Consider the following 27,278-nt stretch of genomic DNA (forward strand, 5'->3'; position numbering starts at 1 on the left):
CTTTCAGGGTGCACCTCTGTGGATAAAATGAGAGTTCCTGTGGCCAGGATTCTCACCTGGCCCTGGTTGACTAGCTCACTGACCACCTGTGGGCAATACATGGCTGTTGACTCTATATAAAGAGCTCCGTCCACTACTCTAGGCACGACACGGTGGCAGGGCTGCAAGGCTGCAGGAGAGCAGAGGCCCAGAGGACAGCTGTGCGGGATGACTGTGCAGGCAGAGAGGCCCAGAGGACAGCTGTGCAGACAGAGGGGCCCAGAGGCCCAAGACTTGCCGCAAGCAGACTTGCTCTGAGTGAACGGGATTTTAGTGACTGACCTGCCACCGTGGGAATAAAGTTGGGTATACCCTTTCACCCCAAAGAATGTTTTGCTGTCAATTTCTTTGGTCACACTGAATCCATAGCGAACTTACCCGGGGCTGAAACCCTTTGGCAAGACAACCTCTCTCTGAGGTCACCCGCACATTCTCTGCCTTTAAATAAACTTAAACCTTTCAGGGTGCCTTTCCTCCCCGAGGTCGTCTACGCTTTTTCTCTCTTTAAGTGCCTAACTTTAAAAAAACTTTTACTGTTTCACTACTGCGTCTCTGCCCTTCAATTCTTTGTTGTGTCAGGGACAAGAACCCAGGAAAATAAACAACTCCCCCTAACATTCTTATTCATCATTCTTTGGAATCAGCTCTCAATTTGGTTTACTTCCTCAATCTTTCTTAAATCGCTTTCTGTCTACTCCCATCCTCCTACCCTATTCCTCCTCTTTCCTTTTGTCCTCCTCCTTTCTCCCCTTCCCTTTTCTCATCTCCCCACTTCTTCCCTTTTTCTTCATCCATTCTGCTCCCCTTCTTCACCTGTTCCTTATGGACCTTGAGGGAGATAGAGTGGGTAGATAAATGTGATGGTTAGGAGGATGGGATAAGGGTGACCAGCAACAAGGAGACAGTGAATTTCTATTAAAAAGTGGTTTAAGGGAACAATTTGATGGGGGTTGGAGGGTATGTTTCAAAGCTGCCTTTACATAACCACATATTACTATATTGAATGCTTTTTCTTTGTGGTGAGGTGACTGATGAAGATTATTTCAACCACTACCAACTCCTTTGGAGCTGCCAGTGTAGGAAAATCGCTTAGGATACTATTGCAATAATTGAGGACAGATATAACAATCTGGAACAAAACCAGCAGCAATAGGAAGCGAGTGGAGCAGACATATTGTATAAAATGCACTGAGAACTGCAGAACTCCCAGCGCATAACTCTGCCCAAAGCACTCACAGCCACTTGCCATGCTCCTAGGATATCACCCAGCTCCCCACTGATCTCAGCTGCTCATTAAAATGCCTGCCTGAGAAAGCTCAACACTGAAAGGAGAATTTATTGTTTGTTTGTTCTAGCCTAACGATCTGAAAGGGTATCTCCCCGCGACCCTCTGATGCCAGGGTTCTTGTTCACGAAGCCAAAGAATGAGCTTCATAAACAGTCAAGGTAGGAGAGCAAGGTACAGACTTTTATTTACAGATAAAGTGAAAGAACAGAGCTCCCGGCTTACGCCAGGAGGGGACAAGAGAGTCCGTGGTGGTGCGTTGTCTAGGGGATTTATAGGCAGTTGAGAGACCAAGAGTTAGGGATGTGGATCCACCAGCTGGTCTCTAAGTGTTTATTTTTAAAGAGACACTAAGTTTCTTATCAGTTTTCCAGACTATTTTGCGGAGTTAACATAAGAAATTTACTGTTTTGATCCTTTCTCAGAATAGCAGTTTCTTGGTTTGGGAGTATATCAGTCAAGGTTGCTTGTTTTGCTTTCAAGGTGAGCTGAGTTACTGACTTGATTAGGGCTGAAGGAGGAAAAGCAGCATCTGGGTCAAGTTAAAGATAAACTTGGCCTTTTAGCAGGCTAAAGTAAAATTTACAGTAGCCCTATTTAATTGACACAAACAAGACATGGACTATGCTGAGGTATTTTCTTATCTGGGGGATGTTCAAATATTCCAGGCTAGTTTATTCCTGGCTTTTTAGATTTAACTAATCTTCACTGAAGAATGCTTATATTCCTAGTTTGATATTTTATTTTAGAGAATTAATGTGACTCTGTCTTCGTTTAATTGTTTAATATGGAGTTTTGGTAGGGGTCTGTTTCCAGAGGCCCTCACCCTACTCTGACTACACCCACGGTCCCTGTCTCACCTCCTTACCCAGAAGGACTCAGCAGACAGGGCCCATGCAAGAGATTTTATTATCTGAAAGAGAGAGTGGCTGCCCCCAGAGGGGGGGCGGTGGAGAAAGAGAGAGCAGGGAGAGCAGGGGGACAGAGAGACAGACAAAGAGAGAGAGAGGGCAGCGAGACAGACAGAGAGACAGGGGCAAAGAGAGAGAGAGGGCAGCAGCCTGGTGCAGAGCGTTGTGTCTTTTATTGTGGTGGATCCGCTTGGCTTGTTGCCTTGGGGGAGGGTCGGGATGTTTAGAGATAAGGCGGGATAAGCATAGACAGGCCCCAGGCAAGCCCAGGCATAATTTTCACCGGTTTATGTGCTTGGGACCATGGGGCAAATGGAGGATAGATTACTATTTTCTTATATGATCTACTTTTCTCATAGCATTTACCAAAAAGTGCTTACAAGTGTGAATATGTATCTCGTACTACTCAGAAGTATCTTTCTCAAGGACCTGAGAGCCATTCCTTCAAAATGTCACCATCAGGAAGGGCAGGGCCTCTGTCTCCAGTCTTTGTGGGAAGATAGATTCCTAACTTTGGTAACTGCTAGCTAGCCAACACAGCTTAATTGCATTTACATTGACCAATCTTTTATTATTTTTCTCTTCTGTGAGCCCTAGTCTTTCTCTTCCCTCATTTTCTCTTTATAATGCCCAATTACCTCTGCAGAAATTGGAATGGAGCTCAGTTTTTCCCCCTACAGTCAGTAGTTACTGAATAAAGTCTGTTTTGACTGCTTTAACTCAGACTGTGTTTATTTTTGACACTAATCAAGGCTTAATCTCCTTGTCTGTTTGGAGAACAATAGATCTAAAGTGACTCTCTGGTTTGGGACCCCTGTTCTTTCACCACACAGGGAAAACTAAAACAGCAGCTGGTTTGGCTGAAGCTTGTGGGAAGGAAGGAGGGGATTAGCGAGTGACAGGATTAAGTAAACTGATCAGAATAGAATAAATCTGTTTTGAGGCACAAGAGCTGTGGTGATGATGCCGGGGTTCTTGTTTGGGGAGCCGAAGAATGAGCTTCACAAACAGTCAAGGTAGGAGAGCAAGGTACAGGCTTTTATTTAGAGAATAAGTGAAAGGACAGAGCTCCCGGCTCACGCCAGGAGGGGACAAGAGAGTCCGTAGTGGTGCGTTGTCTAGGGGGTTTTATAGGTAGTTGAGGATTTTTCGAGAACATGAAAAAATTTAGGGGTGTGGACTTGTTAAGTGATCCCTGAATATTAAAAATGAACTTAAGGTAGTGAATTTCCTGCCTTGATATCTCTCTGGGACACCTGTGCCTTGGTCTGGGAGCACATCAAAAGGCTTCCTGCCCAGCCCCCAAGGTGGGCTGAGGTATTGTCTATTTGCTAAAGAATCCTGCCTTTTGAACTACCTGGGTGTTAAAGTGCAATCTTATCTTTAATATGGAATCCTTCCTGCCTTTTACTGTGTTGTTTATGCCTGGGCTTACTTGCTAAATTAGTTGCCCAGCTTGCAAAATCACTTCATCAGATCTGAAGGAGGAAAGACAGCACATAGGACTGGGCCTTTTAGTTGCTAAAGTGAACCTTACACATGATTATAAATGGTTAGCATAATAAAACATGTGCTACTCTTCTTTATCTGGGGAACATTAACTGATTTCACTGAAGAATGATTCTAGAGCTCAATGTTTAACATAGTTTTAGCAGGGGGGTTTCCTTGCATGTAGTTACATTGCTCTGACTGCAAATATCTCGCCCTGCCCCCTCTGGAGGCCCTCACCTTACGGTCCCTGAGAAGTGATCGTATAGGATCACAATTGGGGACGTCTGGGAACAAACAGCACTCGGTTTCTGTCCAGTTTCCCTTCCCTTCCCTTCGTTCCTTCGTTCCTTCATACCTTCCTTGCTTACTTACTTCCTCTGGTCCTTCTTTCCTTCCTTTTTTTTTCTTATCAAGTAATATACATGTGGCATATGTGTACAGTACAAAAGGGCTTAAGATTAAAAGCAACAGTCTCCTCACTTCCTAGCTCCTACCCCTCTTCGGAAGCAACTCATTTTTTCGACCATTTTTCATAGTGGTCTCCATATGTAAATGTATGTAGTATGTATATACTACTAGTAATCTTTCAGTTATCAAGTCTAGACTTTTAGCTCTTGACTTCTTACTATGGTATATGAGAATTTATGTCCCTTTCAGTTTTAAACAAGTGGGGAGATGTATGTCCTAAAAATCCCCGACGAGTCCCTGGTCCCTGCAATAACTTTTATTGTCCGCTTACTAAGTGAAAGACATAATTATAATCACTTTGGATGTACTACTCATTAAATTACAAACTCGGTTACAGGAACTAATAACAAAACAGATAGAGAAAGACAATTGCTCAGTCTTCCCCACCCGAAAAACTGTAAGGGTGAAATAGCAGTAAAAAAAAAAACAAAACAGAGGCTAGCTTTGAGGCACTGAAATTGCACCCGTCTCCTTTAATTCTCCGCAGAAGGTAGGTGGGGCCAGGGGAAGGGCTGAGGGACTGGGGGAGGGGACGGGTGGGCGCATGTGGCTGGCGGAAGCTCACTAGAGAAGCGCGGGGAGGCTGGCAACGCCCCATCAGGCCAGCGTCCAGTGAAACCATGGGCACGTGACGGCGACAGGCGGCACTCTGTCTTCCTCCGCACAATCTCTATGGTATTCTTCCCAGTCCGACCTTCGTAGCGGCAGTCACGTGACAGGCTCTGGGTTTACGGCAGGTGCCCACGTGATCCTAGCCTGCAGTCGGGTTCCTTCTTTGAGGTACCTGGTTGCCTGAAGGGCAGACGGTTAGGCCGTTACTGCTGCCGACCGACTCTCGTGGGCGACCAGGCTGGGAAACAAAAGAGCCGACTGAGGCGTTCACCACTTAGTGCGTACGGCAAGGGTTTGCTCTTTCTACCACCTCCGCCATCCCCACCTCTGCGGGTGAAATTACCTTTTGGTTTCGAGACCTTGTGGCCTGAGGCCCAAACTCGAGACGAATCCCCACTCCTCCTTCCCTCTCATCCTCCATCTCTTGCTGCGTACCACCGAATCACTAGCCTTTGAGCTGGCCTGCTCAGCGGTGCCTTGAAGCCAAGTTCGAGGCGGTAAAGGTAACCGTGGGGAAAGCAGCCCTCCAGTGGACAAAGGCGGAGGCAAGAATAGAGCTGACCTACGGGCCTCATGCGATGAGAATAGGAGGCTGAGGGGTTCAAGAGGGCAAAAAAAGCGGGCGGAGGGGTGGTGGTGAAGAGAGCTGCGGCTTAGAAGGTACTGGAAAGGACTTGTTGCACGATGGAAGAATCTGACTCTGAGAAAAAGATGGAGAAAGAGAATCTGGGACCGAGACTGGATCCTCCCATAGGGGACTCGGAAAGATCGCTAGGGTGAGTGAAAGATATGTCAAATGTGGAAGCGGGGGATGGGGGGATTGTAATGGAAGAAAGTATTGTGATTTAGAACGTGCCACCGTGATAAACTGCTTCAGTTTACTAGTGAAGTTGATCTGTATGCTTTTGGTGACACTGATTACGCTAACTGACCAGAAACAACCCTTGGGCTGGGCTTGATAACCAGTTCTGGGGAGGGGTGTTCTAATTGAAGAGGCAGTTCTGAGTTGCTTTGAATTATCAGTAAAGGAGATCTGACATCATGTTATGGAGAAGACTAGAAAGAGGGTTGGCATTTCTTGGCAATGATCAGTGGCATGACAGTGTATTCTATGCCAATTTGTACCTGAATTTGAGACTTGTGTTTTATATACTTTGGCCTGTAATGAGTGAAATACGACTTGGAAGAACAGCTGAGAGACTAAAGCTACTTACAGATTTTAAAAGTAGGAAGCTGGCTTTAAAAAATAGAAGATACTCAAATATGGCAATATTGTTTGGTTTATCAAAGCTCTTGGTGTATGTTGCTTTGATACATTTTTTAAGATGATGAACAATTGAATCTTGAATTTGAATGGCTCATTTATATTCCTAAATAAATCTTCCTAGAGTCTATTTCCTGAGCATGTAATGAGGGAATAGAAGCCATAAATCCAGTTTTATAATTTTGGACAATGAGGGCCTCTACTCAGTTGAGGTCCCACAAACAGCTGTACTTAGCTGTTGTGTTAAACTTGCTCTTTTGTACTTCCACATTTATTTGTATTTCTTTAATTCCAATTTCTAAGGCAGTTGGATAATGGAAGCTCTATCTTTTGGTTAATATCTGCAGGTGGGTGCTACCAAATACAGCCATGAAGAAAAAGGTAAGACGTTTTAGGTACATCAGAAACATGAAGGTAAAGGTGAGAAGTTAACTATCCAAGAAGTATATGTGTAGGTGTATATATACCATCTTTCCTAGACTGTTGCAGGAACCTTCTGCATGTTCTCCTTGACTCTTGTCCCCTTCTTTGCTATCAGATTTAATTTTTCCAATACATAGATCTAATTGTGTCATTCACATACTTAAGAACTTTTTGTAACTTCCCAAATCCATAGAATCAAATCCAGATGACTTGATTGCAACGAATGCCCTTTGAAAATCTATTCCTCACTAAACCATATAAAGCCATGCCTGTGTACTCTTATCAGAGCCATATAGAATCTGGTTTTCTCCAAATATACAAATTAATTTACGTTTTGTGCAAGCTGTACACACACACTACACAGGCCTCTGCCAGTACATTTATGTGGACCTCAACTCAAATGTTACCATATAAGGTCTTATGAATTCTCTGGATGAAATTGCACAGTCCTTACCTTGTGCTCTTATAGTACTGTGCCCCACCTTGGGGTTTTGTCTGAATCAGTAACAGCACAGCTCTGGAGCAAATTTTTGAACCTTTTGAGCTTTCAGTTCATTTGTAAAATGGTGATGATGATATTATCTGTCACAGATTTTGTTATGAAGTTTAGTGAGCAAATGCATGTAGAGCATTTAGATTAGAATCTAACAGCGTTCTAAGTCTTTCATAAGCAATTGAGGTAAGATTTCTTAAATTAGAAAGCAAAAATGCACTGTAGGTAGCCTTAACTTCGTGTATTTCAATTGTATAATTTCAGTTTACTAAGGGAATGTTCTTGATGAGCCTATCTAAAGTTGCTATCAACAAATATTCTTAAAAATACCAGAATTTTCTACATGATTAAGAATAAAAAAAAACTTGACATACAACATCTGTCATATATTAGGCACTGGATATACAAAAGGGGTTCTCCCTGTCATTCAGGATCAGAGTCTTGTGAGAGACAGACCAAAAAAATAAAGGATAACTGCAATGCATTATGGTCTTCGTGGTGCTGTAAGACTGCCATGGGAGGAGAGAAGTGAGACACATCTAAGCCAACCTAGGGCACTGGGGTCAGAGAAGCTTCTTGAGTTGATGATTACTGAATCAAGTCTTGAAGGCTGAGTAGAGCTTAGCTGAAGGAAGAAAAGGGAATAAAAAGTTACTGGCAGAGAGTACAACATAAAAGAAATATAGAGTGGGGCTCCCTGGACATCTGGGAATAATCAAAGGGACTACAAACTGCTCAGTTCAGTATAACTGGACTCTATATTAAAGTTCCAGGCCAGGAGGGTCAGAAGAAGGGGGCAGAGGAGTAGGTAAGCCAAATCAAGGAGGGTCTTATATGTAGTTTAAGGAGTTGATCCCGTAGGCTATGGGACACTTTTGAAAAGAAAAAGATATAGACTAATTAATGGAACAAAATCATGGAGGTAAATGGAAGGGATGAGATTAAGGTTAGAGGTGGAAAGGTTGACTTTGAGCAGGAGAAAGACCTTTCAGTTATGATGAATTCCCCTGCCGTGTGGTTCAGTCCATAAAACATATTATGAGAAGTCAGGATTCAGTTTCCTTTCAGGTTGGTATTTCTCTGCATATATGATAGTGCGTATCAATAGCATAATTCACTGCAGTTATATTGTCAAGAAGATGTATGATCCATGGTACATAAGTGCTTGGACCCTGGAATTCCAGGTATCTGCATTCACCATTGGTTAGAGTACTAGTTAGTTACAAGTATCTGCACCAGGTTGTTGGTACTGTCACAAGTAAACCATGAAGTGCAGGAGAGAGGTAGATCCCTTTAGACTTGATTTGCTCTAGATTGCTAACTTACTTACTTTCTGTTTTCCCACTTTGTTTTTAGGTGCTGCTGATGGGTAAAAGTGGGTCTGGTAAGACCAGCATGAGGTCTATTATCTTTGCAAATTATATTGCCAGAGACACACGTCGCCTGGGTGCAACAAGTAAGATGTTTTATCCTATCATAAAATCAGGTGATCTTAACTATTAATAATCTGCATAACACACCTGGTTGCAGTAACTTGGGGATGCAAAGTTTGAGAAATTTGTTTTGAAGCATGTTACCCCCTTTTTTCATTCCTTCTCAGAGGGGTATAGCCTAATTCTGGTTACTACTGCTTGTTCTCTTGGGAAGGTTCTTTGCTCTCTAGATTGCTTACCAAGTGGGATGACCTTGTCCAACTTCTTTTTTATCCTGCTTTTTCTTAAACAAGCATAGGGACCCTTTTGCTTGTTCGTTATTTTGGGAGCGTGTTTGTTTTTAACTACTTAGGGCAATTAATTGATAGGTATTTAATTAGCATAGTAATAAAAACTCCTAAGATTTTTCTAAAGTGCTAAAAGAAAGATTTTTTTAAAGCATTAGTCTTCATTAAAAGGTAAATTGCTGTAGGTAGGGGGCTATGGGAGAGAGGTTAACCTGATCTGTCCTCTGACGTTTTTCTTTCTGGATACACACAGGTGTTCGCAACAGTTCCAGCTCTGACTTGAAAGATGTTTCATTGCCCTTTATGGTTTGAATGTTAAATCTGGCTTCTTAGTATATGCTAGCTGGGCTGCCATGGCTGCCAGTTCAGGGGATCTATGCTCCTGGGAGACCGTTTTTGACTCTAGGCTGTCATGCCAGTTTACTTGGCAGTATCCAAGCAGTTTTGGATTCTGCCTTACTCCTTGGCCTCTAGGTAACAAAAGCATTTCTGTACCTTGCTTTCAAAGATTTCTGATCTGGATTTCTAGCATCTTGAACACTTAGGGACAAGTTATCCACTACTTCATAAGGTGTTTCACTCTGATTTCAAGAACACAAACACTCTTAAAAACACCTTATATTCTAGAGTCTAGGATACAAAGGAGAAAGAAACCTCATTTCTGTTCTTAAAGTGCTTAGAGTGTATTATATATTCTCACAATTGGGCACCTTTAATGGCTAGACAACTATTTCTTAGTGAGAGCTCTGAATCTATTTCCATTTATTTGTTTTAGCTAGTCCTCTTTCTGTTCTCTTGAGCTTGATTTAAGCATGATTAATGTCTCAGTCTATCTTAGCTGTCCCTTGCATCCCAAATCATATTTTCATTAAGTTAAACATCACCAGCTTCTCCATTTATTCCCCATTTTACATCATTTTGAAGCATTTTTTAAGAACTTGTTTGAATGTGTTTACATCTTAAAGTGCTGAAACTTGAATGCAGATATAGTCTGATGAGGGCAGAGTAGGATTATTATCTCTCATTCTGGGCATTACCTGGTGTTAGCACGGCCTAGCTCCTACTCTCCTTTTGTACAGCAGCCATTATACTGAATCGTACTGAAAAAAAAATTCTTTTCACATACATCATTATTAAAACAGGTATCTTCCTTCTGATTCTTGTGCAGTTAATATTTTGAACCTAAGATTAAATGCCTATCTCTATTAAATTATTCAGTTTTGTTTGTTTTAGCCCATGATATGTTATTAACTGTGAAGTCCAGGAAGAGTCACTTGCTTACTGGGTCTCAGTTTCTTTATCTGTAGAAAAAAGGTTGGATGCTATTTTCATTTTAGCTATTTATTACTCACCTGATACGTTAGCTATCCTTCCTAACTTTGTGTAGTTTGTACAATTTGATAAGCATGTTACTTAGTTTTCATTTAAGTCATTCATCTTGATTTTTGTTTAGGATAGGGTCCTGTGACCTATCAAGAAACTTTGTTCTTGATTTGCTAGATTTTAGATTTTGTCCAAACTTCTTCTTTTGATTTGCTTGATTTTAGTGTTTTTTTCTGTTCTCCCAAGATAATATCTGGACCTAATAGTCATACAGTTTCAGTGGATTAGAGGAAGCTAATGTTTATTGTATGTTGTTTTATTTACTTTGGTCCTCATATCAACTTCATTTTAATAGCTGAAGTAAGTAAGACCTGGAAGATAAACTTACTCAACTAGTAGAGGTTAGAGCTGGAATGTCAATCTGTGCTGCTCTCTGTTCAGTATGCTACAACCACAATTCCTGGCAGAGTTCTTTTTCTTTGTATTTTAATTCCACACATTTTATTGAAGCACTTTTTTCTAGTCCAGTTAATTTTTTTTGTTTTGTTTTCAACTAATCAGCAGACCCTAAGTCTACTGAAGAGTCTTGCAATTCAAATTTAGAAGACTATTTAAGCTATTTGAAATAGTTTTGAAATAATCTAGCAGCATCATTAAAAAGTTACAAACAGAATGTTGCAAATTATATGGACCCTTATACATTAAAGCAGGCCATTTATTCAACAAGTGCTTTTCTGGAACTTGCTTGTGCCAGGCACTGGGAATGGGACAGGACCCTTGCCCTTAAGGGTATCTCAAGTGAGACCTTTATTGATAATGCTTTGTTAGCAATTATTGTGTTTCCTTAAAGGTAGTAAAAGTATAATTTAAAATATTATATTGACCTTAGTGCTTTAGTCTATCATTAGCTAGTTTTGTCATTGCTGAGAAAAGGTCTGGGTTCTACTGCTAAACATATAAGCTAATTAAAAATGCATATAGTACATTAAATTTTACTTGTTATTCCCTTTTATGCAGTTGCTGGTTTTCTTTAAAGGTAGTAAAAGATTACTTCTTCTAAAATGTTACATAACCTTTAATGTGTTAGTGTTATTCTAGTTTGTCATTGCTGAAAAAAGTTGTTTCATTTTGTTAAACTTAGAGCCTACTGTGTTTTGAAATTTGAAGTAAGAATACAGAATGGCGATATAATTAGTTTTTTAGGGAACTGTTAAAATGTATTTGTTGGAATAGTAAACTTGTCAATAAAAATATGATTATAAAGCATTTTAGTCTCAAGCGCTGTTGACACCTCAAAGATTTCCTACCTTCTCAAAATTCCGTTTCCCTGGCTTTTATTTAATGCTTTATTTCCCTGGTTTTCTTCCTTTATCTTTTAACCATCCCTCCCCTGCCATAAGAAAAAAGAACATTTTCTTCTTTCTGCCCCTTAAGTGTGTGTGATTTCCTAAAGCTCTGTTCTTGGTTGGTTTCAGTTGCTTTCATGATAACAGGACAGGAAAACTAGGAAAGGCAGATTGCCATATGGGAGACAAGAGGCTAAAGAGGGAGGTAAAGAGGGTGGTTAATGATAAAAGTGCCTTATAAGCCAAGTCAGGTAGCTTGACCTGGGCAGAGGGCAGCACATAGAGAGTTTAAACAGAAAAATAACATGACCAGATTTTATTTTTAATTTTCAATTTTAATGGCAAAAGTAATATTTGTGAAAAAATTCAAACATTACAAAAGTATACAAAGTCTATTTCTTCCCTCATTCTCTGGTCTACTTTCCAGGGGACAACCACCGTTAGTAGTTTGAGGTTATCCTTCTGGCATTTTTTTTCTGGGTATATACAATCATACATATACAGAGACATTTTTTTTTCTTTTTAAAGAAGAGTGGAATAAAAATAATGCATTTTGGAGATATCATTATATTTGTAATATGAAGATAGATTGAAAGGAGGCAAGGGTAAAAACAGGTTGACAAATTAGGAAACTATTTTAATAAACCAAGTAAGAGATGATTAGGGCTTGACTTGGTTTAGGGTGGTGGTAGTAGATACAGTGAGAAGCAAATGGATTTGGGATATACTTAATAGGACTTACTGATAGATTTATGAGGAATGGTGGGGGAAAGAGTAGACTCAAGGATGAAACTAAGGTTTTAACTTAGGCAACTGGTGAAATTCACTGAGGTGGAGAAGACTGAAAGAGGAATAGATTTTGTGGGAAGAATAGGGAGATGATGAGTTAGTTATATTTGGATATATTGAGTTTGGGATATTTGTGGATTATTCAAGTGAGATGTCTAATATATGTTTCAGAAAGGGAGGAGAGATGTCTACAAGATACATATTTATGAGTTATCAGTATCCAAATGGTAAAAAAATAGATTAGCTTGCTTGAGGGAAGAATCGATAGAAGAGTAGGTGCCAAGGACAGAATCTTGAAGAACTCCCAACATTTAAGGGACAGAAAGAAGAATAGGAACCTGTGAAGGAAGATATGCCAGAGAGGTCATGGGTATGAGATCAGAGGCCAAGAGAAGATAATTTTTTGAAAAGAGAGTAGTCAGCAGTGTCCTGCTACAGGAAGTAAGACAAGGACTAAAAAGTCCACTGGATTTGGTAATGGGGCAATTGGTCACTTGATGAGAACAATTTCTATGATATGTGAGTAGAAACCGGATTTCTGTCCCATGTGCTCCATATCTAAAAAGTCACTGAATCCTGTCACTTCTTTTTGTTATTGTCTTTCCCTTTCTCAGTAGTACTTCTTTCCATTTTTTTTTAGTACTAGACGGTTTACATAGTCTTCAAATTAATAGCAGTTTGAGCACCTACTCTCTCGTAGACTCTGTTGGAAATACAAAGACATGTAAGATATGATTCCTTTTCGAAGGAGGGGGAAATAAGGGGAAGAAGGGAAGTAGTTTGAGCACCTACTATGTGCCAGGCACTTTATGATAACTCCTGTAATCCTCACAGTAATGCTGTGAGGTCAGTAGTATGCCTCCGAACTTTTTTTAAGAGAAGAGACTTAATACTCAGAGGTTAAGTGACTTGTACAAGGTCACACAGAGAGGTAAAGCTGGTATTTGAACTAAGAACTGGATCCAATGCCCATGTTTCTTTTTCAATAATGCTTTGCTGTTTATGAGAGGATAAAATTGCACAAAATTAGATAGTCAATTTAAGCAACAGCTTCAAGATAGTCATAGAAGAAACACCACTATGTGATTATCACATAAACTGTAAGGATGATAATTGCTAGATTTTGAGAAATTTTAGAACAAATTTTCATTATTCCTTGTGATTTTTAGTGCCTGGCAGAGAGTAGATGCTTAATAAATGTGTGAATGTATTCAGAGTGTTGATGGTAAGTGGGGGGTGGCCAGGTAGGGCTTTGAGAGGAGGTGGGATTTAAGTGGGTCTTAAAAGATGAATCTTACTTTGAAACAAAAGTGGGGAGGACTTTCTGGGCTGATGGACAGAGAAGGCGAAGTATAGGGTGGGGAGAGGAGTGTAAGGCAGAGGTCGCAAACAGGCAGCCTATATGTTGGACAAGGCCTGCCGATGTGTTTCGTTTGGCTTGTGAAATGTTATAGAAAAATTGGAATTAGTTATCAATATGTAAAAGTTTTCTTGAAAATTGGTATTTCCCACTGCTATTGAAAAATTTAAAGATCTGGTAATCCTGACCCCACATTTCTGCATGGCAAATGAGCTAGTGCTGAGTAACTGCCACCCACTCCATTGTCCCCTTGGGTGGATGTGTATTTTCTATACATGATAAAATTTGCTCTTGTATGTTTACTGGCCTGGCCCTTATTAACAAGTTTGCGACCCCTGATGTAAATAAAGTTATATTGCAAGCTGGGGAGGTAGTGGGTTTGGGAGGACTCTGAATAAACCAAATTGGACTGAAACAAAATGCTTTATTAATGTGAATCTTTGGGGAATATAAAGGTAGATTGGAAGCCAAATTCTGAAGGACCTTGAATGCACCCCCACCTCCCATTGGCAGGGAGAAGCCATTGAATGTTTTTTGAATGGGGAGTGACATGTTCAAAGTATTGTTAAGAAGATGAACCTGCCAGTAGCCTATAGGATTAAGTAAAGTGGGTAAGGCTTCCTGGTGGGAGGTAATTTTGGAGCTATTTGTAGTTGTATAGGCTTGAGAAGGTAAGGCTCTTCCTTATTGTTATTGGCAGGTTGTAAAACCAGGAGTGGAATTGAGAGATTACTAAGGAATAGCAATGAATGGAATGTGGACAGAGGAGTCAAAAATGCCCCCCTCCCCACCCACCCCCGCATAATGGGAAAATGGTAGGGTCATTAACCAAAATAAGGAAATAATAAAGGGAGTGAGTTTGGTTATATTTATGTTTGTTTGGTATTTGGTTTTTGTCATGTTTTCATTTTTTTGTGGAGGACATGGTGAGTCAGGGAAGAGCTATTAATGGTATATGTCTCTGTCTTACATGTAGAAAATTTAACATTAGTAGTATAATTGGAGATGTTTCTGCTTTAAGCACTAAACTACTAAAAAGTAAAATGACTTACATGAGAGCCAGTTTTGTAACTCAGGGCAGTTTAGGTACCCACCCTGACACTAAACTATACTACTTAGCTGAAAATCACCTTCTTGCTGTGGCTTTGAGCATTTCACTCCACTTTGGTCCTTCTAAATTCCATGGGTTAGCAGTTTGCTTATTTTGAGTATCTGTTCACATGCTAAAATTACTAGGTCTGTCATATTTGTCTTCCAGTTGATGTAGAACATTCTCATGTTCGATTTCTGGGAAACCTGGTATTGAACCTGTGGGACTGTGGTGGGTAAGTTCCAACTGCTTACTTGCTTTTAAAGCCAGTGTCAGTAATCATGGTATCTAGTGTAATCTACTCAGAGAATACTAGAATAACTATCATTTGTAATAGATTGGATAAAAATTACTTCAGAATTAGCACTTGATTAAATAAAGATCTCTGATTTATATGTAATTTAATATGTGAAAATACCTCTGCATGTAACATATTTAAGCAGCACTAACACAAGCTGTATCTGAAGTATAGGATAGATTACTCCCCAATTTTTGCAAGTGAAGAAATTAGGTGTCTGTCGCAGGTGACCTAACATCAGTGCCAAGCACTTAGTTATCACATCATACCATCTCATTCTTTGTTATTTCAATAATTATCTCCAGGCAATCTAAGCACTGTAGATCAGACCTGAGCACATATCCTCCAGCTGAGTACCCACTGTTACAAGAGTAGGAGACAGTTTTTCTGTCATTGCCAAGGCACTTCCCAAATATCCTATCACAAATGCACATTCACTGTGCTTTTGTGCCGGTATTGCTCCCTACCCTGAGGCCCTTTGCATCTCTCAGCTGAAGCAGCAGCATGTAGTTCAGTGGTTAGAACCTCAGCTCTGGAGTTAGATTTGGGTTTGTATCTCATCTCTGTCAGTATGTTCTATTGAGTAGATCATTTAAACTTTCTGAGCCATAGTTTCTCCATGTGTACAATAGGGATAAGGATGGTACCAACGCATAGGATATTTTATGATGATTAAGTAGATAATACATATAAAAATACATGGCAATGTACCTCACAAAATAAATAGACATTATTATTAGCTCAGTGTTTCCCAGTTCCTAGCCCAGCCATGGAATAGCTCAAAGAGCATTTATTAAAAGAATAATGAAATAGTCAAGTACTTTGTAAGAAAATGAGTCCATTATTACTAGCAGATGGATCACTCAGCACCCTAGCAGCTCTCTCCATATAAATCCTTCCTCATAATCATTCCTCCAGTTCTGTAATCAGTGTCCAGAGATTAGTCCAAGACCCTTGCTTTTAGGCACTAAGATGTTATCATCAATTTTACAGGTAAGGCTGCTGAGATCAAGTGAGATGACTCTCCCAAGGTCACGCAGCTAATTTGTAGCAAAGTACAGGACTAGACTCTGAGGTTCATGATTTTTTTTTCTCATGACAAAGCTCCATTGTTTCTGTTAAACAACTGGTAATTGAGATCTTCTTGGGAAGTAGCACATGGTCTAAGAAGCAAAGAGTAACATTCTGCTAAAAAGATATCTTGGAGTCATTTTCATATAATTTAGGGTATCTGACTAGTTATTCAATAAATATTCATCTAGCACCTACTATATGGCAGGCTCTCTGCTAAAAGCTAGGAAATAATGGCAAACAGTAACAGACATGATCTTTGCCTTCATAGAACTTGCTGTATAGGGAAGTGAATGCTATTAATTAAAAACTCACACAAATGTATAAAAGCATACTTGTGGTAAGTGTTACAAATAAGAACAATATATTGATTTAAGGGCCTATGGTGATTGGGTCAAGTCAAGGGAAATCAAGGGAGTTTCTGTGAGGAAGTATGGATTTAACTGAAATCCAAGAAACGAGTAGGAGTTAATTAGATGTAGAGGTAGGGGAATAAATATCACAGTTTGTATAAAGGACCTTAGGTGGATAGACCATGGGTCACCAGAATTGAGGGAAGGTCAGAGTGTATTTGGAGCAAAAGGAGAGGGACAAAGGATGGTGCAGGGTGTGGCTCAAGAAGAAAGAAGGTGAGGCCAACTGATTTGCTATTATTTGTCCTTTACTTTGAAACTTCAGGTTATCTTTCACATTGGTTAAGCCAAACAAATAGATAATAAGTAGGAGTGACTAAACTGAGGACTTGCTTACTACCTAGATTTCTTTTCCTATTAGACAGGACACCTTCATGGAAAATTATTTCACTAGCCAACGAGACAACATCTTCCGAAATGTGGAGGTGCTGATTTATGTCTTTGATGTGGAGAGCCGAGAACTAGAAAAGGACATGCACTATTACCAATCATGCCTGGAGGCCATTCTGCAGAACTCTCCAGATGCCAAAATCTTTTGTTTGGTGCACAAAATGGATCTGGTACAGGAGGATCAACGGGACCTGGTAAGAAACAGAAAGAATACTACACAAAATGATTGACATGCTTTGTAAACTTCTCTTGTAGAGATCTAAGTAAGTTTGTGCCATTCTATTTTCAGGAAAAAAAAATCTCAGCATAGCTTTCAAAATAAAGTTCTATGATTTGTTTTTAAAAGCACTCAAAATTTCCATGTTAAGGAAAAGATAATATTCATTTAGCAAATAATTTTCATATTTAGGTAAATTCTATCACATAGGAGTATGTGATATCACTAAGTAGCTTTTATGTATTTTTTAAATGTTTGCTGTCCCTGTTTTACCATCCTTCAGAGCAGGCACTTATAGTCAAGTCTAGAAGACCTACCAGGGGTGAGATGAGGAAAGGTCATAGCTGTCAGTAGGTTGACTTAGAAACAGGTATGTACCAATTCAGGTGCCAGCCACATTGTGTTAGGCACAGTGCCAAGTCCTGCATAATCGCATTGGCACAGTATATTTCTCTTCTCTTTATTTTAATTGAAGTATAGTTGATGCACAATAATATATTGGGTTCAGGTATACAACATAGTGATTCAGCACCTATGTACATTATTAAATGTAGCAGTATGGTTAACTATCTGTCAATACAGAATGATGTTACAGAACTATTAACTATATTCTCTATGCTCTGTTTTCATCCCTGTGACTAATTTTGTGTTTCCTTAGCCCCTTCACCTATTTCACCCACCCACTCTAGTCCCTCTCCCATGGTAACCACTCACTTCTCCAGTGCCTATGGGTCTGTTTTGTTCATTTTTGTTTTGTTTTGTTTAGATTCCACATATAAGTGAAATCATATAGTATTTGTCTTTTTTTGCCTGGGTTATTTTGCTTAGCATAATACCCTCCAGCTCCATCCATGTTGTTGCACATGGCAGGATTTCATTCTTTTTTATGGCTGAAAAGTTTCCATCATGTAGATGTACTACATCTTTATCCATTCATCTGTTGATGGATACTTTGGTTGCTTCCATATCTTGGCTTTTGTAAATAATTCTGCTATAAGCATAGGAGTACATCTGTCCTTTTGAATCAGTGATTTTGTTTTCTATGTTTCTCCTTTTCTAGTGAAGGAGTTAGTACATGTAAATTTAAACCAGAGAACACACAGTAGGAAAGGCAAACTCCTAGCTAGCCATGAGACTGAGACTCTGGGACTAGCAAGTCACAAATATAGTCTAGCTTTAATTTGCTTATTACAAAATAAGAAGGTTGGATTTTAATGTCTAAGCTGAATGAGAAGATCCAAGGAAAGCAGTTTTAGAATATGTAGGTGATAAGGAAGAATACAGTTCCTCTTTGGGTTGAAGCCTAGGAGTCTAAGGATACCCTTTATTTAACTAAAGGATTTTTTTTGCTAATAGCTGTTGTCAGGAATACTTTTCTTCCGTAACAAGTCACAGTATTGCCTCCAGCGTTCCATAGTTTGGGTATGTTTTGGTGTTTTTAGATTAGCTTACAGACTTAAAATAAACCACTTGACAGGGTTCCCTATTTAACTCTGTAAACTTGTATCTTACCTTTTTAGTTCCTTCTCCCTTTCCCTAATTCTGTTTCCATTCAGCAGAAAGTCCTACATGTAGCTTTGGTCTTGAGATTGTGAGGGCTTTTATTGTTATTCTTGCTGTTGTTTTGTTTTCTGTTTTGTTTCCTTTAAAAATCACTTCATTCCTTGGACCAATTTGCAATAGAAAAACCTAGGCTTTTCCAACAAATGAACTCCTTGTGTATTTTTTAATTACTTCTACTTTTTAATGATCAACTTACTGTTTTCTAAATGCTTATATAAATATCACCAAATATAGATTAATGTTCTTTGTGGGATTTTAAGCTTAAGTATACTGTAGTTCATTAAAGATCCAGACTTGGAAGTTTTGACATAAAAATGCATACGGTGTTTCCCTAAATACCAATTTCAAGCAAGATAAATATTTTCCTCTATATGTGTATATTAGGGTTCCCTAAAGACACAGAACCAGTAAGGTGTGTGTGTGTGTGTGTGTGTGTGTGTGTGTGTGTGTGTGTGTGTGTGTAAGAGAGAGAATGAGAGATCGATTGATTTTAAAGAATTGACTCATACAGTTGTGGAGTTGACAAGTCTGAAGTCTGCAGGGTGGGCTGATAAGCTAGAGACCCAGAAGAGTAGATGTTGTGGCTTAAGTAGGAAGGAAATTGGGAGACAGAATTCCCTTTTCCTGGGGGATGGTGGTCTTTTTGTCTTAAGGACTTTAACTGATTGCAAAAACACACCCACATTATAGAAGGGAGTCTGTTTTACTCAAATTCTACTTATTTAAATATTCATTTAATCTAAAAAACTACCTTAACACCAGTATCTAAGCTGGTGTTTGACCAAACATCTGGTACTGTGACCTAGCCAAATTGATACATAAAATTAATCACAATAGTGTGTACATGCACTCACTACAAACCCAACCAGTCATGGAAAATATCTGTATATATTTGTATAAATAGATACTTTTCTAGGTGTATGTGACCATAGATACATAGACAAGATGGATGGGTATTTGTGTGTGGTGGGGGGTTATATCTGTATAGCCAAATAAATACAGTCCTTTTAGAAATAATTTATGAGTGTATGCAGATATGTGTGTGTGAGAGAAAGAGATCTATAAACATTAATGTATTTTGATTTACAAAATCTTGGTATGGGTTTAGCAATCTTATAATGATCCAGTTTAGGTGATTTGGAATGTTAGATACATTTTATTAAGACTCCTCTGTATGGCAAATTTAATTTTCCAACATAGTCCTCTCAGTGAGTACTCTGCACAAGCAGCACAGGCCTGAAGAATTCTAGTAGCTGTTGCACTTCATTTTCATGACTTTAAATCATTTCTGCCATCCTAGTTTGTGAAGTAGTATACACACTGAAAAATTCCTCTGCAGAAAGAGAAAATGCTGCTGTTTAAAATATGCCAAAATACATCTCAGAATTTGCAGTGAAGGAGGAGAGCTGTTAAATTCTGATCAGTATGTTGGACCCTTTAATTCAGGTTTTTAAAGAGCGAGAAGAAGATCTGAGGCGTTTGTCTCGCCCATTGGAATGTTCTTGCTTCCGAACATCTATCTGGGATGAAACTCTCTATAAGGTGTGTATGTTTCCCTGAGTTACCTCATTTTGAGAGCATGAAAAACAGCTAGAAGGGTATTATCAAAAGTGAAAGATTTCAGACTCTTTCATAGCCATCTATGTATGTTAAATTTAAAAAAATCTACAGTAAATTATTCAAAATAATATCAAACTCAGCCTTTAAAGATTTTGGCTTTGATCTTAGATTGGGTTAACATACCTACCAAATCACACTGAATTAGCCAGTTTGGTCATGATTAATTTGATACTGATCCTTGTGACAGCAGAGTTTTCATTGGCCATCATCCATTTTAACCTGTGGTAGGCTGAGTGCTGATGGGAGCTATGTCTAACATTCAGATAGCTTTATGGGATATGAGCTAGTTTGGATAGATTTGGATATAAGCTAGTCTGCCTAATTTTGGATGGCAATAAAAGGATAATATTTAGGGGGGAGAGATTAGAGAAGGGAGTCAAACAAGACATGTTATGCCTAGAGTATGGTAGCTTCAACTAACGTGCCAAATTGGAGACTTGTATTCTTTTCAACCAGGATTGTTTCTATTGCTGAAATGGATACCACACTGCTTGCAGTAGTTGTAGAGGTTACACTAATAGCTGTGTTATGGATTAAGCTGAAATTACCTTATTGGCACATAGGGTCCTCATCCTGCTTCCTCCCTTTCACCTACTGATCTAGTGATTTGAAATACTGGCTCCTTTTGGGCCCTTCTCTGGTTAGACTTTTCCTTCAGACTGCTTCTGGGATCCATTGACAAATCTGACTCTGGGTGGGAAAGCTTCCTTCTCTGTCACTGGTAGCTACAGCCTCAGTATCAACTGCATCTGACAAGTATCTACAACCAAAAGCACAGAAACCTGATTTTCCAAGGAGAAAAACCACTGGACTTTAAAAACAGCCACTGATTTTTTAACTAATCCATTTTTTCCCCCAATATTATGTTGACCCAGCCTCACTCTAATAACAGATCATTTTGAGATACCTGTCTAGGAAATACTGTTCTAGAATAATTTGGGCCGAATTTCTCTCAAAGCCTTATTCCCATAGAACAGGTAACCGTGAATAAGGATGGACATGACGCATGATAAGAACCAACTGCGGTGTGAAGGATGGCAATACATAACACGACCAAAGACAATTGGCTAATCACAACACTGCTGTGAGTGACAATGTCTCTGCTGTGGTTAGCTTTGGTGCCTTCTCCAAGGTAAATTCAGCAGTGACATTAACACCGACCTGGGAACTTGGAACCTGAACTCCTATGCCTAAGTAATAAAACTAATTGAAACAGAGACATGGCACTACTATCTCTTACATTAATGTTGCATAGAGCTAACTTCAATTTTTATATTAAATTTTGTTCTACAAGTACTCATTGCCTATCTGCTTGATGCTGTTGGACACACAAATGACTAAGACCAGGTTCCAGTCCTCTAGTAGGAGACAGAAGAAGATCGTACGTCCTACCAGACAAATTGTAGTGATTGAAGGAAGTATTATTAATGGACATTCAAATAAAAGAACTTGAAGAGAATAAAGGGAGGGTATGGTAAATTTCAACTCCTTACATTAATCATACTCTTCTGGATGAAGTCAGTTTTAGGGAAACACACAGTTGACTTAATTCAATTGAATCAATAATTTATACAGCTGACTATAAGCCTTTTGGAATGATAATGCCACTAATATCTCTTGTAATTTCTCTTGAATGTTATCTCATTGAGGGGAGGGGCCATTTGTCCATGTGGCTCTGATATTTTCACAAAGTTGATTCTTGGATATATGTTAAATACAGCATTTTAGGTTTTGATCTTTAGAGTGATCTTCAGTATTAGACTTAAATATTTGTTGAATGGCTGGATTAGCAGCTTTTTATTTAGTCCAAGTAGATCAGTTTTCAACTGTTCCTAAGGCAACATGATGGAATCAAATTATTATTTTTAAAAATTATCAATGGAAAGAAGTTCCTCTAGCATTTTCTGAAAGTGTTTGAAATTTTTAAAAATCTAACGCAAGGATAAAAACCAGTAGTAGCTTCATTTTCTCATTTGTGTTCTGTCATATTTGTTATTAATATTTGTTTGGGACTCAATTATCATCATATTTTACTGCCCATATATTATAGTGTACTTACTCATTTGTAAAGGTCTGGGACTGGCTACTTGTTACTAATTTTGTACTGTGCTTCTGTTCTGTTAGGCTTGGTCCAGCATTGTTTATCAGCTGATTCCCAATGTTCAGCAGCTGGAAATGAACCTAAGGAATTTTGCTGAAATTATTGAGGCTGATGAAGTGCTTCTGTTTGAAAGAGCTACTTTTCTGGTGAGAACTTTCTGCTCTGTAGATGTACTTCACATTTCCCTTCCATTCAGCAATAGAGAGCAACATGTTGCCACTTACAGAAAGAACTTTTTTCCCTCTCGTCCTTACCTCAACATGTTTAAACTTGTAAGTAAAATTAGGGTAGTATTGTCAACAAGTGACCTGAAAAAAGTCCTTTGGTAAATAGCTCATTAATAGTAAAACTTAGGTTTTTGCAGGTATATCTTATTATAGCATTTTGATTATTTTTGCTAATAATTGTTCATTTGTGTTAAGATTCCTATTTCCTACTGACTTTTATTATGAAATGAGGGGTATTTTCCTTTTGAGAAAACTTCTACCCACCCGTTTCTCCAAAAGACTGAGTTGAAAACTTTCAATATGGAAGAGATGTAGTGGTCAACTCAGTGACATAACTGAGTTCAGATGGACAGATGAAAGAGAAATAGGCATGTTAGTATTTCTATTTTTCTTATAAAGTTAACTTAAGCTATATTAGACCCTACTCTGTGTATGGCCCTGAGGGGGAATGCAAAACCAATATTGTATTTATAAGTACATTTTAAATAACAATAATAGAAACTAATTTGAGATGTCACAAAGAACTGCATAAGAAATTGCTGATTAGTTAAGTAAATGTAACTTTAAAAAGCAGCTCACAGAAAATAATTTGTTTCTGAGCTCTACCAATGCTTGGTGATTTTAGACACATTTCTTAAACTCTCTGAGCTTGGTTTTCCTTCTATAACATGGAGATAATGTCTGTATCATTTTTTGAGGTTTATTTTGTGGATTAGAATGGGGCAGGTAACATTAAGCCCTAGCACAAAGCTTAGCATATAGTTGGCAAACTATTAAATGTTAGATACTTTTGCAATTATAGCAACAGAGGGCAAAGAATTCAGAATGCAGTTTTTCCTCCTTCCTCTGTGGAAACATTATTTGTAAATGTTGCTGTATTTGCGAGTCACCCTTCCTTATAGATGGCACAGCTAAGGCATGGAGTCCTAATTAGAGTGCCATTTTGCTTCAGCCCACTGGCAGGATCACTTGCTTGGAATTACACTGCCTTGAGCCCTGTTTTTCCTGTTACTGTGAATAGCATCAAGCAGGTGAGCTATGCTCTTTGTCTTGATGTATGTGGCATGGCAGAATCCTGCTTCAGCAGTAGTCTCCTGCCACATCCACCATGCATGATCATAGTGATTAATGGAATATCTAATATAAGCTCCCTGTTCCTCACTAACAGTGACAAGTGGCTTTGGTTTCTCTTGAAGACCAGGTTTAGGTGTGATTGACCATTTCAGTGAGGGGGTTGAAATCCAGCAATGGGAACCTGTTCCACCATTGGTCTAAAAATTATGTTTTAAAAGTTTCACATGATTTCAGAGAATTGCCCTTTGAATTTTCTTTTGGTGAGTGACTCAATTTTGCTTCCAACTAGAAATTTTATGTCTGTATATTTAGCTTATAGGAAATACTTGCATGGTTTTATTAAGATCTGAAAGTGCTAGGGGAAGTATCTTCAGCTGGCATGGATATACATCATGAATGACTCAGTTGTAAATAGTAAATCCTTGGTAGAATCATTCAGTATAGATTCTTTTTTTAAAAAATTTTATTTTGGTATAATTAATCTACAATTACATGAAGGACATTATGTAATTCCTTCCCCCTTCACCAAGTCCCCCCCACATACCATTCACAGTCACTGTCCATCTGCGTAGTAAGATGCTGTAAAATCACTACTTGTCTTCTCTGTGTTGCACAGCCCTCCCCGTGAACCCCACACACTATACATGTTAATATTAATGCCCTCTTTCTTTTTTCCCGTGCTTATCCCTCCCTTCCAACCCATCATCTCCAGTCCCTTTCCCTTTGGTAACTGTTAGTCCATTCTTGGGTTCTGTGATTCTGCTGCTGTTTTGTTCCTTCAGTTTTCCTTTGTTCTTATACTCCACATGTGAGTGAAATCATTTGGTACTTGTCTTTCTCCGCCTGGCTTATTTTACTGAGCATAATACCCTCTAGCTCCATCCATGTTGTTGCAAATGGTAGGATCTGTTTTTTTCTTATAGCTGAGTAATATTCCATTGTGTATATGTGCCACATCTTCTTTATCCATTCATCTACTGATGGACACTTAGGTTGCTTCCATTTCTTGGCTATTGTAAATAATGCTGCGATAAACAGAGGGGTGCATCTGTCTTTTTCAAACTGGAGTGCTGCATCCTTAGGGTATATTCCTAGAAGTGGAATTCCTGGGTCAAATGGTAAGTCTATTTTGAGGATTCTGAGGAACCTCCATACTGCCTTCCACAATGGTTGAACTAATTTACATTCCCACCAGCAGTGTAGGAGGGTTCCCCTTTCTCCACAACCTCGACAACATTTGTTGTTGTTTGTCTTTTGGATGGTAGCCATCCTTACTGGTGTGAGATGATATCTCATTGTGGTTTTAATTTGCATTTCTCTGATGATTAGCGGTGTGGAGCATCTTTTCATGTGCCTGTTGGCCATCTGGATTTCTTCTTTGGATAACTGTCTATTCAGCTCCTCTGCCCATTTTTTAATTGGATTATTTGCTTTTTATTTGTTGAGGTGTGTGAGCTCTTTATATACTTTGGATGTCAATCCTTTATTGGATCTGTCATTTATGAATATATTCTCCCATACTGTAGGAAACCTTCTTGTTCTATTGATAGTGTCCTTTGCTGTACAGAAGCTTTTTTTTTTTTTTTAAATAATTATTTTTTATTGAAGGGTAGTTGACACACAGTATTACATTACATGAGTTTCAAGTGTACAACACAGTGGTAGAACATTTATATACATAATTCTAGGTTCCAGCTATCACCCTACCAGGCTGTTACAATATCTTGACTATATTCCTTATGCTATACATTACATCCCGGTTACTAATTTATTTTACCATTGGAAGTCTGTCCTTTTTTTTTTTTTTTTTTTTTTTTTTTTTGTGAGGGCATCTCTCATATTTATTGATCAAATGGTTGTTAACGACAATAAAATTCTGTATAGGGGGAGTCAATGCTCAATGCACAATCATTAATCCACCCCAAGCCTAATTTTTGTCAGTCTCCAATCTTCTGAGGCATAACAAACAAGTTTTTACATGTAGAACAAATTCTTACATAATGAATAAGTTACATAGTGAACAGTACAAGGGCAGTCATCACAGAAACTTTCGGTTTTGCTCATGCATTATGAACTCTAAACAGTCAGTTCAAATATGAATACTCATTTGGTTTTTATACTTGATTTATATGTGGATACCACATTTCTCTCTTTATTATTATTATTTTTAATAAAATGCTGAAGTGGTAGGTAGATACAAGATAAAGGTAGAAAACATAGTTTAGTGTTGTAAGAGAGCACATGTAGATGATCAGGTGTGTGCCTGTAGACTATGTGTTAATCCAAGCTAGACCAGGGCAATAAAACATCCACGTATGCAGAAGATTTCTCTCAGAACGGGGGGGTGAGGTTCTAAGCCTCACCTCTGTTGATCCCCAATTTCTCACCTGATGGCCCCCCTGCGACTGTGCCTGTCTTAGGTTGTTCCTCCCTTGAGGAATCTTACCCGTCTCTGGCTAACCAGTCATCTTCCGGGGCCATACAGGGAAATGTGAAGTTGGTAAGTGAGAGAGAAGCCTTATTGTTTGAAAAAGTTAGCTTTTTACTTCTTTGCATATTTATGCCCTGTGGCTTCTATGCCCAGCATTTGTCTTGAGGTATCTTTACCACTTGGAAGAATTATGATACTCGGTAAATTTGATATGAGGCACGAATTCTATTTAAGGGTTGTAATTAGGAAGGAAGAAGAAAAGCTATAGAAGTAGCAGGCGGAAGAAAACTTGGGAAGATTGATTATTTCTTTGATATATCTTCTTGTAGAGTAACTTCAGCATGTATAGGTTTTAAGCTACTACTTAAATTGCACACACACATTAACATAATAGGAGTATAGTTACATAACCAAAGCATATCTGTAATTACCAGCCATCTGCAGTGAAACCAAGAAAACCAGTTAGGCACCTTAGGCATTTGTGAAAACTTATCTATGATATGGTGGATATTGTCCAAATGAACTTGAACAGTCTGAGAGAAATCAGACAAATTAAAACAACCCATTCCTGGGGACTGTTCACATGCCATATGTTCTTTTAACAATAAATAGTTTGTAGTTGTAAGACTTTGGAGCGCTACAATTTGCACTTCTCCAAATTCTTGGTTGAGTTCCAACAGTATAGATCCAGTCCAATTTTGTTGTTTTACTATATGCACAGGCCAGCTTAGATATCTCCTTCCTCATTCCCATGGCAGGTCCAGGAACTGGTGGGATGAGTGCATCTACAGCTGTAGCAGTGCGTGGATCTTTCTTGGGGTTTTTTGATGATCATCTTCTGGCATGAGTCTTCCAGAGAGTGCTGATGTTGGAAGTTCTTTTTCATATCGTATCTTAGTTCATTTTCGGGGTAGCCCAATTAGGCTTTGATCCTCTGTATAAACACAAACAGACCCTTTGCCTACACTTTTATATGCCCTTTATACCCTTGTGTAGAACTCGTTGGAGGTTACCACACAGGAACTGCCCTTTTTTTTTTTTTTGCTTTGTTTTTGGTATCACTAATCTACACTTACATGACGAATATTATGTTTACTAGGCTCTCCCCTATACCAGGTCTCCCCTATAAACCCCTTTACAGTCACTGTCCATCAGCATAGCAAAATGTTGTAGAATCACTACTTGCCTTCTCTGTGTTGTACAGCCCTCCCTTTTCTCCTACCCCCCCATGTATGTTAATCTTAATACCCCCCTACTTC

The 27,278-nt window shown here is 38.9% G+C and overlaps 1 protein-coding gene across 2 annotated transcripts in view; it reads left to right on the forward strand.

The window, feature by feature from the left end:
• Positions 1-4,925: 4,925 nt before the first annotated feature.
• The window catches only part of RRAGB (Ras related GTP binding B), a 32,466-nt gene continuing 10,113 nt past the window's right edge, over positions 4,926-27,278 (forward strand). The window contains exons 1-8 of one of the 2 annotated variants that reach the window (XM_036931564.2): positions 4,926-5,582; positions 6,418-6,451; positions 8,343-8,442; positions 12,805-12,888; positions 14,783-14,849; positions 16,758-16,980; positions 20,013-20,108; positions 22,311-22,433. In XM_036931564.2, coding sequence (XP_036787459.1) covers positions 5,491-5,582; positions 6,418-6,451; positions 8,343-8,442; positions 12,805-12,888; positions 14,783-14,849; positions 16,758-16,980; positions 20,013-20,108; positions 22,311-22,433 — 819 coding nt within the window. In that variant the 5' untranslated portion in view covers positions 4,926-5,490. The remainder of the gene's footprint in view (positions 5,583-6,417; positions 6,452-8,342; positions 8,443-12,804; positions 12,889-14,782; positions 14,850-16,757; positions 16,981-20,012; positions 20,109-22,310; positions 22,434-27,278) is intronic. The other variant, XM_036931565.2, reaches the window with a different exon arrangement.

Source organism: Manis pentadactyla, chromosome X (assembly GCF_030020395.1).
Source record: "Manis pentadactyla isolate mManPen7 chromosome X, mManPen7.hap1, whole genome shotgun sequence".
NCBI lineage: Eukaryota > Metazoa > Chordata > Mammalia > Pholidota > Manidae > Manis > Manis pentadactyla.